The 15,369-nt window shown below is 41.6% G+C and overlaps 1 protein-coding gene across 1 annotated transcript in view; it reads right to left on the bottom strand.

The window, feature by feature from the left end:
• Window positions 1–15,369, bottom strand: part of ADAM9 (ADAM metallopeptidase domain 9) — a 170,897-nt gene that overhangs the window by 19,863 nt on the left and 135,665 nt on the right. Inside the window, exons 10-19 of the mRNA XM_089661303.1 lie at window positions 13,148–13,229; window positions 12,173–12,309; window positions 11,037–11,208; window positions 10,846–10,938; window positions 8,701–8,896; window positions 7,824–7,929; window positions 6,143–6,326; window positions 5,781–5,861; window positions 4,805–4,910; window positions 2,299–2,440 (exon numbers count right to left, since the gene is read on the bottom strand). Coding sequence (XP_089517429.1) covers window positions 2,299–2,440; window positions 4,805–4,910; window positions 5,781–5,861; window positions 6,143–6,326; window positions 7,824–7,929; window positions 8,701–8,896; window positions 10,846–10,938; window positions 11,037–11,208; window positions 12,173–12,309; window positions 13,148–13,229 — 1,299 coding nt within the window. The remainder of the gene's footprint in view (window positions 1–2,298; window positions 2,441–4,804; window positions 4,911–5,780; window positions 5,862–6,142; window positions 6,327–7,823; window positions 7,930–8,700; window positions 8,897–10,845; window positions 10,939–11,036; window positions 11,209–12,172; window positions 12,310–13,147; window positions 13,230–15,369) is intronic.

Raw genomic sequence — 15,369 nt, 5'->3', positions numbered from 1 at the left:
TTCTTTTTCCCCTTCCTCAAAGTCAAAGAGGGAAAAGACTTTGCAGTCTGTTCCAATTGGAAACACGGGCAAGAACTGAGATGAGACATTTCCAGAAAATCGCCATAGTGAAAGGTTTATGCTACAGCCGTGCTCCATGCATTCAATAAGCAAAGGATCAACACAGCAGTGGTTCTGTTAAGATCCACAGTGGGAACAGACTAATTCTGTAAACAATTCTCTCCAAACAGATAAAAGACTAATATGTGTTTGGGATGGGGGGGGGTAGGGTATTTCCCAGGATGCTTCCAATGTCCATAAAGAAACAGCTGGAAATGTGGCCGGAAAGGGAATGTCTTTGCAGCCTTAAAAGTTTAAAGTTTCCCAAGGCCGGAGGGAGAATTGGTGGAAGCAGCAGGCTGATCCTCTATTTTCAGAGTGAGGTCCGAAACAGTGTCCCTAATTTGGAAGTATTAACAGAAGACTGCAACTTCTCAGGGGTAAACTCATTTGTCAAGGACTGGGACTACTCATAATCAGTCAGAATTTCTGCCACCTATGGCTCAGAATCCACTAAGGCTGAAGGCAAATCAGGTATAGAGCAGGGGGCCAAATGACACCAGGCTGAGATAGCTCCAGGTGCTCAGTTCAACTACCCACTCATTAGGTAAGTCTTCAGAGATGGGAAAAGGGTTGCAGCAATGCTAGCAGCTCTGGACCTAGAAAGCACTCCACGACTAATTTTTCTAGAATGGAGCCTGGATAGCATCCCATACAGAACCACATGGTCAAGAGGTCATGATACATATATATGCCATCTGGGGAAAGCTGCACTCTAAGAGACAATAGACTCCCAGTTCCATAGGACACTAGCAAAGAACTAAGACATACAGGCATTGGTAGGAGTTATCCTGGGCTGGTATACAGATTTTTTGTTAGAAAAAGAGTTCTCTCTCTGAAAGGGAGTAGAGGTTCATCACCTTAGGATACTAGCAAAAAACTGAGGACTCACTCAAGAAGGGGGTTATGGTGGGGAGGGGGGGGGGGTGACACCCAGGGGGCTTGCCTTCAATAGCTTTGCAGGTATCCAATCATCTGAAGGTATGACCCTATAACACAGGGTCTACACATATCAGCCTGTGTCCTGGACTGTATGATTAAGAATATACTTTTTTGTTCCTAGGTTTATACTGTATACTGAACTCAGGATAAGCAAATATTGAGGAAAATTAACAAACAGTTGTGCAAAAACAAGCTTGGATCAGCCTTCTAACCGTAAAAAAAGGAGCAGATGCTGCTTATATTTAACAATATATTTAACAAAAAAGGTTTAAGCCCCTTTGTTAATTAGGGGGGCTCAGTTTTTTGTTCTGCAGTGTCTGTGATAGGCAGCACAGAGAACATGAGAGCTGCCTTTACTGCAACCTGCTCTGATCAGAGCAGGAGGGTTATTAACCCTTCAGACTCTGTTCATGTATTGTAGTCACTGCACAAGCAGAGAGGGATGTGAGCTGTCTATTGACAGTTCACATGCCGTACGAAAGGTCATACTTGATGGGGGTAGCCGTTTTCTATATGGAAAACGGTCATGTTCCCTGTTGTTAATTAGAGGCAGACCTGTGCTAGTTTCTTTTCCATTCTGAAATAGTTGTATCTGCTTAGATACTGTGATGCATGCCACTCCTGACAGCTTAGTTAATTCCCTGGAGTGTCTAAATACAAAAGTCATGTGTAATCTCAGCTGAATTCGTATGTGTATCCAGTAATCTAGCTATTCATTGGTGCAAGAGTTTCCTGTAATAAAGTCCAGTCACTGCTGCTCTCTCTCCTTGTGCAGGGTGATCGGTTTTCTCTCCATCCATTTCTCTAGTTTTTTGCAGGCAGCCTATAAGGAATGGACCTGCTAAGCCCCTTCCTTTCTCAGCTCTGCTCTCTGTATAGGGCATAAACAGCACAGTAATGATGTCACTGATGCGTTACAAAGTAATAACTGGGTTGGTAAAGGTATTTGATGCCAAAAACACAAACAAAAAAAAACTGGATTTATAGTTATTGGCTACTGAGGAATACATTTCAATGAAATATTTTGTGCCCGGGATTCAGCTTTAAGTGTTTACAAATAAGCATTTTACTAAATAAAAAATATCTGCAATGTAAGAAAACTGGACAGCAAGGTGAAGAGACAAATGTAATCTGGGCTAGTTTGATAATGCAGCCTCATTACACAAAAATGAATCTGTTTGCAGATGTGCTATGATTTTGTACATGGTTATTGCACTTTGCACTTGTCCTACCGTATTAAGTTAGTATTTTACTTACTCGTGCTCTCGTGACCTCTTCTTCCTGCAGAATCTCTGTTTAAGACTGTTTCTTTTAAAAAACACAAAGACTCCCAGTGCCACAAGTGGGACAATCAAGAAGAAGAAAACCAGCAGGCCATCCCTTAAAGATGTGTCTTTATCTGTGATGGAAACACAAAAAGCAGGCACAGTTGTGAACAAGGACCCCACATGTGTTGAGTGTTCACCTTTTATTTCCAGTATATCACTATTAAAATGTTTTAAAACGCATTTCCACTTTTGCAGTCAAACTTGACCCCCCCACACTTATATGTCTGTTATGTGTTTCCATTCAACACAGCATACCAAAAAGAAACATGTCTTACCCTTCTAGTTGATTCTTTGGCAGGTTTATACATAGGACACTATAGGCCGCTTGCAAGGTATTCTGAACAATTTCAAAGCACAACAAGAGGGGCAAACCGATTTACTTTTTTTTAAACTCACAATACCACCCAAGCCTAGATATCTTTAACAATTTGATGGGACAGTGTGCGCATCTAATTTACAACTGATAATGAGATCTGGTAGCACAGTAAGGACAGGGTTAATTACTTTAAACATTAACCCCTCAGTCCCCTCCTGAACACTACATGGAAAGGGAAAGTCAAGTAAGATTTTTCAGTTTTGGGGTTTTCAAAATAGATAAAATAAAAGCAATAATGTTTAAATATTTTTATAGATATCCCATGTGATTGGGGAATATAACAAACATAAAGTAAGGTGTTGTAAGCAATTTGGCTGCAAAGATAAAAATGTACTTTGAGGGTCAGGTCACACCAGAATGCGGTGCGGGAAAATGTTCTGCTTCTGCAATCTGCTGTGGGTGCCAATACAGCACCCCAAACACAGATCACAAATGCAGTGCGTTTGCTGGCACCAGATTGTATGGTACCATGCCAAAAGTATTGCATGCAGTACTTTTTGTGCGAGACTGATTTCAGCCCATTCAAATTATTGGCCAGAAAAAAAAAAAAGCACTTTAAGAGAACGTGCAGGAATTGCACAGGAACACAGGCCGTGTTTTTGATTTGTGGTGCTAGGATGCAGTATAGTTCCGCTTTAAGGATGAACATTTCTGAGGATTAAAAATAAAAAAAGTCAGGTCTGGTGACAGGGTCTCCGTAAGGTTTGTGTGGTGTCACATTTGGATGGATATCTTGCGAACTATTCCAATGTCTATTTTCTTGAACTGCTCTATAGGGAATTTTCTGATATGCTGGGCGGAGAGCTGGCAGCAGAAGATGCTGTAGAACCCAGAAGAGGAAATACTCAGCACACAAGCTTAGAGTGAAGTATTGCAAACTCTGAGACACAAAACAACTCCCAGGTTTACATCCCTGCCTCTCTGCAAACTGCTTCAAAAAAAGTTTTAATGGATTCCTTTTTTTCTGAAGCAGCACTATTACAACCAATGGCCATAAGAAGGTCTGAAGTGAGAAAATACACGTGTCCATTACTGAACTTTAGAAAATGCCAGTCGTCAGTTGAGTGACTAACTTTGAAAAAGTATGTCAGGATTGCTGACTTTCCTCCAGAGCTGCATGTTTGCATCGGGTCACTGACAGGCAACTAGCATTTACAGAAATGGAAACCTTTGTTATTCTCTCAGTACAGGTTTCTTTCAACACAAGTCATTCCTGATGTTCTACAACCAAACAAAGGTAAAGCTACTTCCAGGGCTTGCCCCTTTTACTTATCTATATATTTGATCAAGTTTCACCCCAATCCCAAATCTTCTTCTGTGCACAGAGGACAAGGTCCTTTTACATGTCTCCACGTCACCATCCACATAATGTGGAAACTTTCTAGTGGCTGTCCAGTGGTGGAGTCCTCTCTGGATCCAGGAGAGAGACTTAAAGCAGAGCTCCACCCAAAAGGGGACATTCTGCTCTAAAGGACTGCTCCCCCGCTCCCCATTAAGGATTGACAGGGGGGACAGCGGGTACCTGAATTTGACAGGTACCCGCTCCCATTTCCGTTCCGATCGCCTAGGCGATCGGAAACGGAAGGTGTCCTCCCTCCCTGTATTCTTTTGGGACACGTGACAGGTCCCAGAAGACTACAGGACCATTCATGAAGCGCAGCGCTACTCTCGCATGCACAGTGGGTACCCGGCTGTGAAGCCGCAAGAAGATGAAGATGCCGGCCTCCTAGAATCCAGGACGGCCGGTGAAACGAGCTGCAGGGGGGACACCACGGGACCGAGGGACAGGTAAGTGGCTGTTTTTTAAAAATCAGCAGCTGCAGTTTTTGTAGCTGCTGACTTTTAGTTCTTGACAGGTGAGTGGAACTCCACTTTAAGTGATGACATGCACATCAGCAACACTGGCTTACCTGCCCCCATGTTTGGGAACAGTGGGAACAAGGGACACAGACAGACCAGCACAGAAGTGATGCAGCAAAAAAATGAGAAGAAGATGGGAGGGGGTTTAAGTTTTCCTCAGAGATGGACTTTATAAACAGTAAAGTCAAAATGATCAAACCATTGTATGTAGGGCCACTGTCAATGCTTCCACCATAGCCTTTCTTCCTGCAGTCAGCGGCGGCCCAGCCATCATTACAGTGACAGTTCTTGTTGCTGTTACATACCTGAAAAAAAAGAAGCCATCCTTTGTTTTATTCAGTAACTGATTAAAATTGTTGTCGATGAAAAATCATGCCACTCTTTAATCTTCTCCCCCTCCCCACTGTGTGCCTAGGAACTTTCATAGAAGGACACTGCATCTGCAGATGCCCAGCCTTCCACAAGACCCATCGATAGTCCTAAGGTGGCCATACTCTTAGCAATTTGTGACTAATTTTGATATGAACAATCACAAATAAGGGATTCAAAATCAATTAAACTATTCAGCGAAGCAACACATATGATATGGATTGAAAATATAATCTATAAAAAACGATCTGTTTAAAAAACATAATTGATTATCAATCTGTATTATCAGTTGTCTAACACAGTGTTTCCCAACCATTTTTCAGTCAAGGCACCCTTTAAAAAAGATGGGTAGTCCCTAGGCACCCTTTAAAATTATGGGTAGTTCCGAGGCACCCTTTAAAATTTTGAACAATCTTGAGGCATCCCATTCATACATCCACACTTGTAGGACACCCAACATTAGAGGTTTATTATTAACTAAAAGGCAGGCGTGTCCACCCACTGGCTTGTATACAAGTTTTGGGCAATTTGTAGACATTTTGCCAAGGCACCCCTCAAGGCACCCTGGCTAAGAAAGGCTGGTCTAATACACAGATATTTGTATGATTGAGCAGCAATTATCACTAAAATTCCTACAACTTGCCAGTGTCGATTCCCCCTTGCAGTGCGGAGTAGTTTTGAATTGTCCCAAAATTTCAGCTTTAACAGCACAGCTAATATTTGTAAATTTCAAAGGTTTTGAAGGGAATACAGGGCAGAGCATAGTTTGAGACCAAACATCGTCCTATGTGAATACAAATACTCACCCCATTACCTCCACATTTATCCTGCACATCACAGTCATACCCCAGTACTGACACATTGACACACTGGAAATTCTGGCAAATCTGTAAAAAAAAAAAGTAAAACAAAAACAAAGATTAGAGAACCATATCTGAAGGTACCCAATGACGGCTTAAAATTGATAAAAGCAGAATGGCACTTATAGATATACAGAGATCCCATCAGAAAAGAGCAGTACCACTGTTCAGGTCACAAGTAACCTTGGGAGGCATGCAACTGACATACTTAGCAATAAACAAAGTGTTCATAATCTATAGATTTGAAAACAGAATTCAGCAGGTACTTTCAATAACATGTAGTGAGCAGATGACAGTCTACTACTTACTTTGCCATTGTCACACTTGGTGCCCTCATTGGCCATAGCAGGATCTGGAACATCAGTGCCCAGTTGGAAATCCACTCCCCAGCATACGGTGCCCTGGATGGTAGACTTGATTATTGATGGTTCAATGCCAAAGACAGGCATGGAGTCCACATTCTCACACTGCAGCTTCCCACACATAGCATTCCTTTAGTACAGGTTAGTAAAAAGAGAAACAGCATAGAGTAAGACAGCACCCTTCACTACAGACATTTATTGATGTCAAAGCATTAAAGCAAAATTACGTATAGAAAAAAAATAAATGACTTAAATGATGCTGTCTGTCACAACATTGGCACAGCAGTTTTTTTTTTCTGAGCGACACCCTTAGCAGAACTTTATTACTTGTTCATCCTGCCAGTAGATCCATTACTTTTTCACTTCCTTTAACAGTCCAGCAAACGTTTCATCAAAAGGAGTTGGAAGTAAGCATTAAAAACTTACAGGGGTGCTTAAAATGGTCACACCGGCAGATCCATACTTGCCTCCTCTGATGGCTGCAGCCTCTTGCACTACTTGCTGCCAGCAAATAAAATCCTATTGCTCCTAACCTCCCATAGACTTGAATGGCATGTACCCATAGCGTGGGACCAATGTCCCTTTTAAAACTGATTATACACTAGTAGATTTTCAAACAGTCATACGGAAATTCTCAGTACATTTGATGACATGAATGTTGTTCGAAAGTAGTTTTGTTTTGCTTTAAGATTTAACTTTAGAATAAATGGGCCTTACTAAATTAAAACCACATATATTGCCAGAAATGTGTTACAAAAAATTTCCCATTCTGCTTCTTCAAATTTTCTAACCATTGTGGTTGAAAACTAACATCGATTTGACCCCACTAAAGATTAGAAAATCAAACAAATGTTCTTTACATGAAGAATTTCAAACACAAATAGTGTATACACAGTTAATGTCTGTGGGACGATCAAGTGCAGGCAGGCCAGAACTATATTTTTTATAGGAAAAAGCTGTTGGAGTAGGCGATAATGGACCTGTGGGACATTGGAGGGGGAAGTAGGCTAAGGAAAGGGGGAGCTAAGGAAGGCGGCTGGGGGGATTACTGTATAAAGCTGCACTTGTACTTGAGGCCCTTCCCACACGGGGAAGACTCCGCCAGGAGTCTGCTTGCTCAGTGGGAGATCTGCCCGTTTATCCCCGCTGAGCAAGCAGTTGGCTGGTCCGTGTCTGCTCAGCTTGAGCAGAGCAGGCACAGCCACAGCCTGCTGTCTTCTTTTGGGTGGTCAGATGTCAACTGACTGCCTGTTTGTTTACATCTGACTGCCATCCGATCAGCTAGATGGCTGGGCAATGGATCCCCATCCATCTGTTTTTAGCGGACAGGATTGGATCAGATGTAGGAGGGTGTAAACAGACACAAGTCCATGTACATCTGCTGCTCCGTAGAGGATAATGGAGGATCTGATCATATCTGCGTAAAAACCTGTCGGGCAAACAGTATTGGTCCGCCTGGATTTATTGCTGGATCTCCAAAAATTTGGAAAATGTTCCACTTCAACATTGCCACTCCGGAAACTGATATATGCTCAGTGCCAATTCATTCATTCCACAACCAGTTGCAATTTACAGGCCATATTAGTCTCTGAAGCAACAAAGGTCAGCTCTGATTATGGGTACTTGCCTGGCATCACATGACTTGTACACATTGCCGTGCAAACCACAGTTCCCAAATCGGTCCCCTTTGGAGTTAACCTCTCGGAAACAAATGGGAGCAGCTGCCTTTGCCTCTGTAAGTAATAGAAAAGTAATAAAACAAATAAATAAGCCTTTAAAAGCTCAGCAAAATCCTAACATGTCCTATCAACAGAGGCAAAAATAATAGGTCCTGCCTATTGTTGCCCTCAATATACTTTGGCCCAGAAGCGTTGTCCAGGGTTTGAAAAATCCATTTCCTGCATTGCAAGGGTTAAATGCTTATATAGGTCTATGGGAATAAGGAAAGAAATTTTACTTACCTGCTCATCTACTCCTGCAGTGCTGTAAGACTGGGCCCCACAGCCTAATCTCTCCTGTGTCTTTGCAGCCAAAGACACAGGAGAGATTGGTCCTCTGACACCATCAAGACCAATGCAGGGTCCAGGGGACAGTGAGGAACAGCCCACTACTCGAGTGTAGAGGAAAAGTTCCGGCTGCTGCAGAATTGGAGGCTCAGACAAATAGAATTGCTTCCCTTAGACCTAAGCAAGATCAAGTACTTAACCCTTGCAGTTCAGGCACAGCTCCATTGCAAGGTGGCATTTTTATTTTTCCTAGAGTTGGACTTTAAATGTTGTCAGAAGCTGCAATCTGCATTCTTTCTAAGTAAGACTTGTTGTGCAGTGCCCATGTACACAAAGCCCAACATTCACCGACACGGTTTGGGTCTACAACAATTCCATACTTATACTATCCTAAAGTGCTTTCTGCGGTGAGAGAAACAAACTGTGTGTACAAGCTGGACACAAACAAGAGGTAGTACTGTATATGGGACCTAAAGTCTGACAAGCAGATTAGCTTACTGAGTCCAAAAATTCCTTGGCACTGGGCATCATAGTACTGGCATATGCCATTGTAGCAGTAGGCTTGGCCATTCTGACACAAGTTTCCATTCTGAATGAATACGTCAGCCTGGCAGAATGGAGAAGAGCCGTTGCAGTATTCCGGAAGATCACATTCATTGGCCACAGCACGGCACACGGTACCACCTGGAGCGAACTACAGAGTGACACATAAAAAACAATGATCAGCTCAGATAAAGGATTAAAAACAGTAAAATATTAAAAAGGCATAACAAGAAAGAAAAGTCATATTAACCCGCATACACATCAATGTTTCTTTGGTATAAATGTTTCTACTATTTTTATTTTGCTAATCTTCATCCATAGTAATAAAATAAAGAACTTCAAGGCAAAAAACAAAGCAGCATGACAATGGGTGCCCAAATGCTTCATCATCGAACATGCGTGTGTTTCTTTCAAGTTCTGTACCATATGATGTCTCTGTATTGTATAAAATATCACACAAAATGTTTATACTCAGGTAAATATGAATTATGAATAACTCATATTTATCAGTCACAGCGAGGAAATGGTGAGCACAAACCAAAATAACAGCATTCAAGAGGTGAGGAGATAAGATGACACAGAACGATCATCTTCCTTTCTCTTAGCAGAGCCAAATCAAGTGGGACCCATCCTATTCAGCTCAACACAGGGCATCTACATTGCAGTGCTGGCATTTCTTACGAGAAAAGCCTGCAAACCAGGGTTGGATATAGGGGGGTGCTGGGATGACTGTTCCTCAGATTTTAGCTGTGCCCCCAAGGTCTCTGAAAGTGCATACACTGATCCATGAGCCAATCTGATGCAAACTGTTGATGTAAGGAGGCACACTGATGGGGACAATCCATGTAAGTGGACACTTTGATGGGGACACCTGATGTAAGGGGGCACTCTGATGGGGATAACTGATCATATGTAAGGGGGCACTCTGTTGGGGACAAGTGATGTAAGGGGGAACTCTGATGGTGACACCTGATGTAAGGGGACACTCTGATGGGGACCGTGATGTAAAAGGGCTCTGTGATAAGGACCCCATATAATAGGGGACTCTGATGAGGACTCCTGATATAAAGGGGGACTCTCATAGGGACTTCTGATATAAATGTCAAAATGTAGTTTTCCCAAAGCACACATTCCTGCAAGTGGCTATAAATGGTGTTTGGGTCTGTAGTAACCATGGGCTGGGAACTGCAAACAATCCAGAAAGAAAAATGTCACTAGCACACCAAGGAATCCTCAAAAGGGTCTGAAGCTTTATTTACTGGTCACATAATATCAACAGCGGTAACATTTCGGAGAAACGCAGGGCCCCTTCGCCAGGCAAATGCTTGACGAAGGGGCCCTGCGTGGCTCCAAAACGGTGCCGCTGTTGATATTATGTGACCACTAAATAAAGCTTCGGGCCCTTTTGAGGATTCCTTGGTGTGCTGGTGACATTTTTCTTTTAGATATAAAGGAGCACAGTTTCCGTTTAATCATCCTAAGCTAAGGACAGCCTAATACATACTGGTGTTTCCCAGGTCGTGACACTGTGTGATAGACTGTCAGTGACTCACACTCAGTGTTGACATCATGCCCCCTGACTTTTTTTTTTTTTTTCACTGCATCTCCAGAATAGATGGGCTAGATCCGGCCCTGCTGCATACTTTGCAAACTGTTCTGAATGCACCCTATTAAAAATGCTTAAATAGAAAATCACTATTTTACAGGAAGAATAAAAAATGCACCAAAATCAATTATGCTTCCCCTTGTGTAGACCTACACTTTGCCAATATAATCCTCCCAAGCAGAATATGCTCACCTTTTATTAACTTCCCCAAAATAGTGTTTTCTGGACCAAAGAAAGTGCTTAGTACTTCCAGGTATGGGTGAGCATGTGACTCACTCCATGTGACAGCACAGTTACCAAGCACCAGCGATGTCACAAGCAAAGAATTAATAGTCCTGGTAAGGTTAAGACTTGAGAAACTTGAATATCTTACATGGGGTGGCTTCTCCTGCTATTGTCAGCTGAACAGAGCAGAGGGCACTGCCCAGTGCACAGCCACAATCGTTCATAAGCTACACATACACAAGCATTTAAGATACTTCTAAAGTACTTACCCGGCAGTTTTGGCAGCAGGATCCGTAGGCACACTGAGCTCCTGAGCGCAGCTTGCAGGTCCCAGGCTGGCAGCATGGATCCTTCTCACATTCCTGACAGAGTATTTATAACAAGTTATATTGATGATTGAAGTAATATTTGGGTCATCTATCATTTATGAAAAGGATTCCATGCTTCTATTTTGTCTGACCTTTTCATTCCCACAGTCACACTCCTCCCCAGGGTCCACCAGCTTGTTCCCACAGGAAGGCGCGCTGTATGACTCGTCTGGGCTGGGCACATTCAAGAGGCAGCCTCCACCTTTGTTCAGAGTCAGCTTCTCAAAATCATCTTCACTGCAACTGCTGAAATTCTTGGAGCCCCTGCAGAACCATAAAGGTTGAACAACTGTATTGAAAACTCACCAAGACAAACATTTTGAAAAATAAAAAGTGTTTTTCTTATAAAATTTTGCAAATAAATAATCTTTCTTCATAAATCTTGGCCAAAATGTATTCAGCGATCTTTTTAGTAAACAAAAAAAAACCCATATTAGAGTATAACCAAATTATATAATTTTTCAAAAATGTGATTTGCATTTTTATTTTATTTTTTTATATTATGTTATTTTTTTTTTTTAACATAACGTCACCCTAGGAGTACAGCGTCACCATAGTGACACTGTACTACTTGTGGGGGGTGATGATTTTTTTTTTTTTTACACTGAAGGCTGTAAAAGCAATACTTTATCCTCTTTGACTGCATTCTTTCAGCCATTGAGAAATACTGTGTGAGCTGTGATTGATCACAGCTTGTCACATGGTACAAGGCTGTTGTGAATAGCCTTGTACCATGAGATTTCTGTGATCATTCACAGATTTCACAAGTAGCAAGCAATGATGTCAGGAAGTGACATCTTGCTTACTACTATGCATGTGATCACTGATTGGCCAATCAGTGATCACATGATCGGGACCTCACACAGAGGTCCCGTACATCGATTGGATCACGGTGCGCCGTGCTCCCAGGGAGCGCGCACAGGCAGGAAATGCGGGAGTACGTTTCTGAACGGCAACCCGCTCCTGCTTTGCTCCCATCCAGCCATTTATGTACATGGGCCGGACAGGAAATAGTTATAAGACTTCTGCTGCTCCTTCACAGTCCAATCACAGGTTGGGGATGGGGCAGTAACCTAGCTGTATTGCTTAATTGCAGTAAAGACAAGTGAGGTCACCAACCTTGCTGTACTTGTTGTATGGTTTGCCTGGATTTCAGTTCTAAAAGTAATTTTATTTGGTGCAGAGAGCTAAGCTCTAATAGGATATCATGAAGAAATTGAACCCTTACGTGGCCCCAGAGTTCATGATACAGCCCGATGGTACAGGACAGGAACAGCCTCGATCGTCATCATGATTCATTCCCAGGTTGTGTCCCAGTTCATGAGCAACAATAGAAGAAAAAGATTGTACATTCTGATGTGGAAACTGTAAAACAATACAAAATGGAGATAAATTCATCATTCTACACAAACATTTTTAATTAACAAAAGTGTCAGTTTGTAGCTCACATATTTAGCTGAAAAAACAAAACAAAACAAAAAAAAAACTGCAGGTGATCCAGAAAAAGACAAAAAATCTTTTGTAAAGCGTGACCCAATCTACACAAACACAGGGCAAAAGAATCTCTTTACAGGAAACTACCTGGATCAATACTCTGCAACGTTACTACAGTTGGCCATAGATGGAGCAATTTTGCCCATCAATATAGCCAGTGTTAATGGGGGAATCCATCACATGGAGCCATTGTGTTCTTCCGGTATATGGGGGAGGGAGCTGTCACTACAGGGAGAACACAGGGATTACGGCTAGTGGCCGTAACAGCCTCTAGCAATAATCGCATCTAAAATCCGACAGACTGCTTGCACCCAAGTTGATCAATTGATTGATTGACTGGTTGTTCCCTAGTTGATCATTCAGCCTGCCCATACAAGGTTCAAAACCCTGCTGAACCAGCCGAGATTCGAACCGTCTTTGGATGGCTTAACTTATATTATTATAAAAATATTATGAATAGCCATTTACTGTATATTGTGCGCATATAGAAACACATTCAGCATCTTTTGAAACAACCCACAGAGTCATCTAGAACTAGATCACCTGGAATGTAGTGATGGAGCTCAGCTTTAAATTACTTTTGACTAACAATATGTTATTATCTAATCTAAATGTTCATAGTGTGCCCACAGTTCTTACCCATCTCTATAGTAATATACTTTAACAACCAAAGGGACATTTTTATAATACTAAAACACATAGGACATACCACATTAATGCCACCAGCGTGGCTCCTGGAACACACGGTGCCTACAAAAGCCATGCCAGCAGTGCCTCCAAATCCCTTCTTCCTACAACAAAACATGTTAATAAGAATTTTACTGCTCCAGGAAAATACAGGGAAGTTCTGCAAAAAAGCAAACAAAAAAAATAAAAAGAACTTCCTGCCCCCATTCCCTTTCCCCCCCAAAGCTGCCTATGCCCAACCACATCTTCATTCATACTGATTGCCCTCCCATGACCAACCACTCAGTCTTCTCACTGCATGACATTGTTCAATTGACATATGAGGTCAGTCATTGCAGTGTTCACATGTAGTAAAATGCAGGGTATATGGATTCCACAGGTACAGGAGTGTGTGCATGTATATCTATGTACACACATACATATGTACACACATACATATATACACACACACATATATACACACATATATATATATACACACATATATACACACACACACACACACACACACACACATATATATATACACACACATATATACACACACACACAAAATATTCAGTGCTTTCATAGCTATTCATACCCACCTCAGCTTGTTCTTGACAAGCTCAGGCAACCAGCCCTGGCACATAAAAGAAGAAACAAACACGCCCATTCTAATGAATATGACAGTCATCACTCCCGTTCATAATCTCATCACCCACACTGCACAGCTCATGCATACTGGGAATTTTAGTTTTAATAGAGAGGTGCAAATGACAGCAATACACATACATTGATCATACTCTTCTTCCAGAAACAGAAATAACACAGGTGCATGGGGGGAGCGTGCAGAGGAGATACAAACAAAACAGGAAAAAAGTTTATTTTACTTTACAAAATTCGGACATAATTTCATGAGGAACATTAAGCAGGACTGGGATATAGTTTAACAGGGATTGTTTAGCAATACTAACTTACACATCGGTATTTCTTGCACTACCCTAATGGAACCTGTAGATGGCGATGTTATAATGTCCTAAATTGGCTTTGTTAGCAGTAATGGCCTTGCATACTTTTTTACAAATATAAACACAGCAATAAAGGGAATCGCTCCAGCTGGACGCATATGGCGAAAATAATAAATGTTTTTGACTTTAGAGGCACTTTAACTTTTCCTTCAATTCAACTGAGCCGCATGATATAGTCCATATTACTGACATACAGTCTTTTTGGTGGACGCAGGTAATAAGGGGCTAATGGAATAAGTCAGGGCTACAGGTGTGCATGCTGTTTGATGGAGGACACTTCTCGCTGAAGTGCACGTATGTACAGAACGGCCTTGGTTTATACATAATGCGATCACACGCATATTGCGTATCTTATGGTCTCTGTTCACACATGACAAAAGCACACATGCATCATGCATATACTAAATATAATATATGCATACATTACATATTCTGCTTACACATGATGAGCGCACATACATTGTCCATATATTACATCCACTGTTTACACATGATGAGCACACATACATTGTCCATATATTACATCCTCTGTTTACACATGATGAGCACACATACATTGTCCATATATTACATCCTCTGTTTACACATGATGAGCGCACATACATTGTCCATATATTACATCCACTGTTTACACATGATGAGCGCACATACATTGTCCATATATTACATCCACTGTTTACACATGATGAGCACACATACATTGTCCATATATTACATCCACTGTTTACACATGATGAGCACACATACATTGTCCATATATTACATCCTCTGTTTACACATGATGAGCGCACATACATTGTCCATATATTACATCCACTATTTACACATGATAAGCGCACATACATTGTCCATATATTACATTCTCTTGATGCCTCTGAGGATGCCCAGTGAGAGGGGCGAAACGCGTTAGTACATCCTCTGTTTACACATAATGAGCACACATGCATTGTGTACAGTATATCCTCTGTTTACACATGATGAGCACACATGCATTGTGTACAGTACATCCTCTGTTTACACATGATGAGCACACATGCATTGTGTACAGTACATCCTCTGTTTACACATGATGCTTTTACATGCATTGTGTATACATCACATTCTCTGTTTACACATGATGCTCTCATATGCATTGTGGGTAAATTACTTACTCTGTTTACACAGGATGAGCAAACATGCATTGTGCATACATTGCATATGAAAGCATCATGTATAAACAGGATATACTGTACGC

The sequence above is a fragment of the Staurois parvus genome, unplaced genomic scaffold (genome assembly GCF_062004578.1).
Source record: "Staurois parvus isolate SC_StPar_1 unplaced genomic scaffold, SC_StPar_1.0 ptg001328l, whole genome shotgun sequence".
Taxonomy (NCBI): Eukaryota; Metazoa; Chordata; class Amphibia; order Anura; family Ranidae; genus Staurois; species Staurois parvus.
This window is presented reverse-complemented; position numbering and strand designations above follow the sequence as displayed.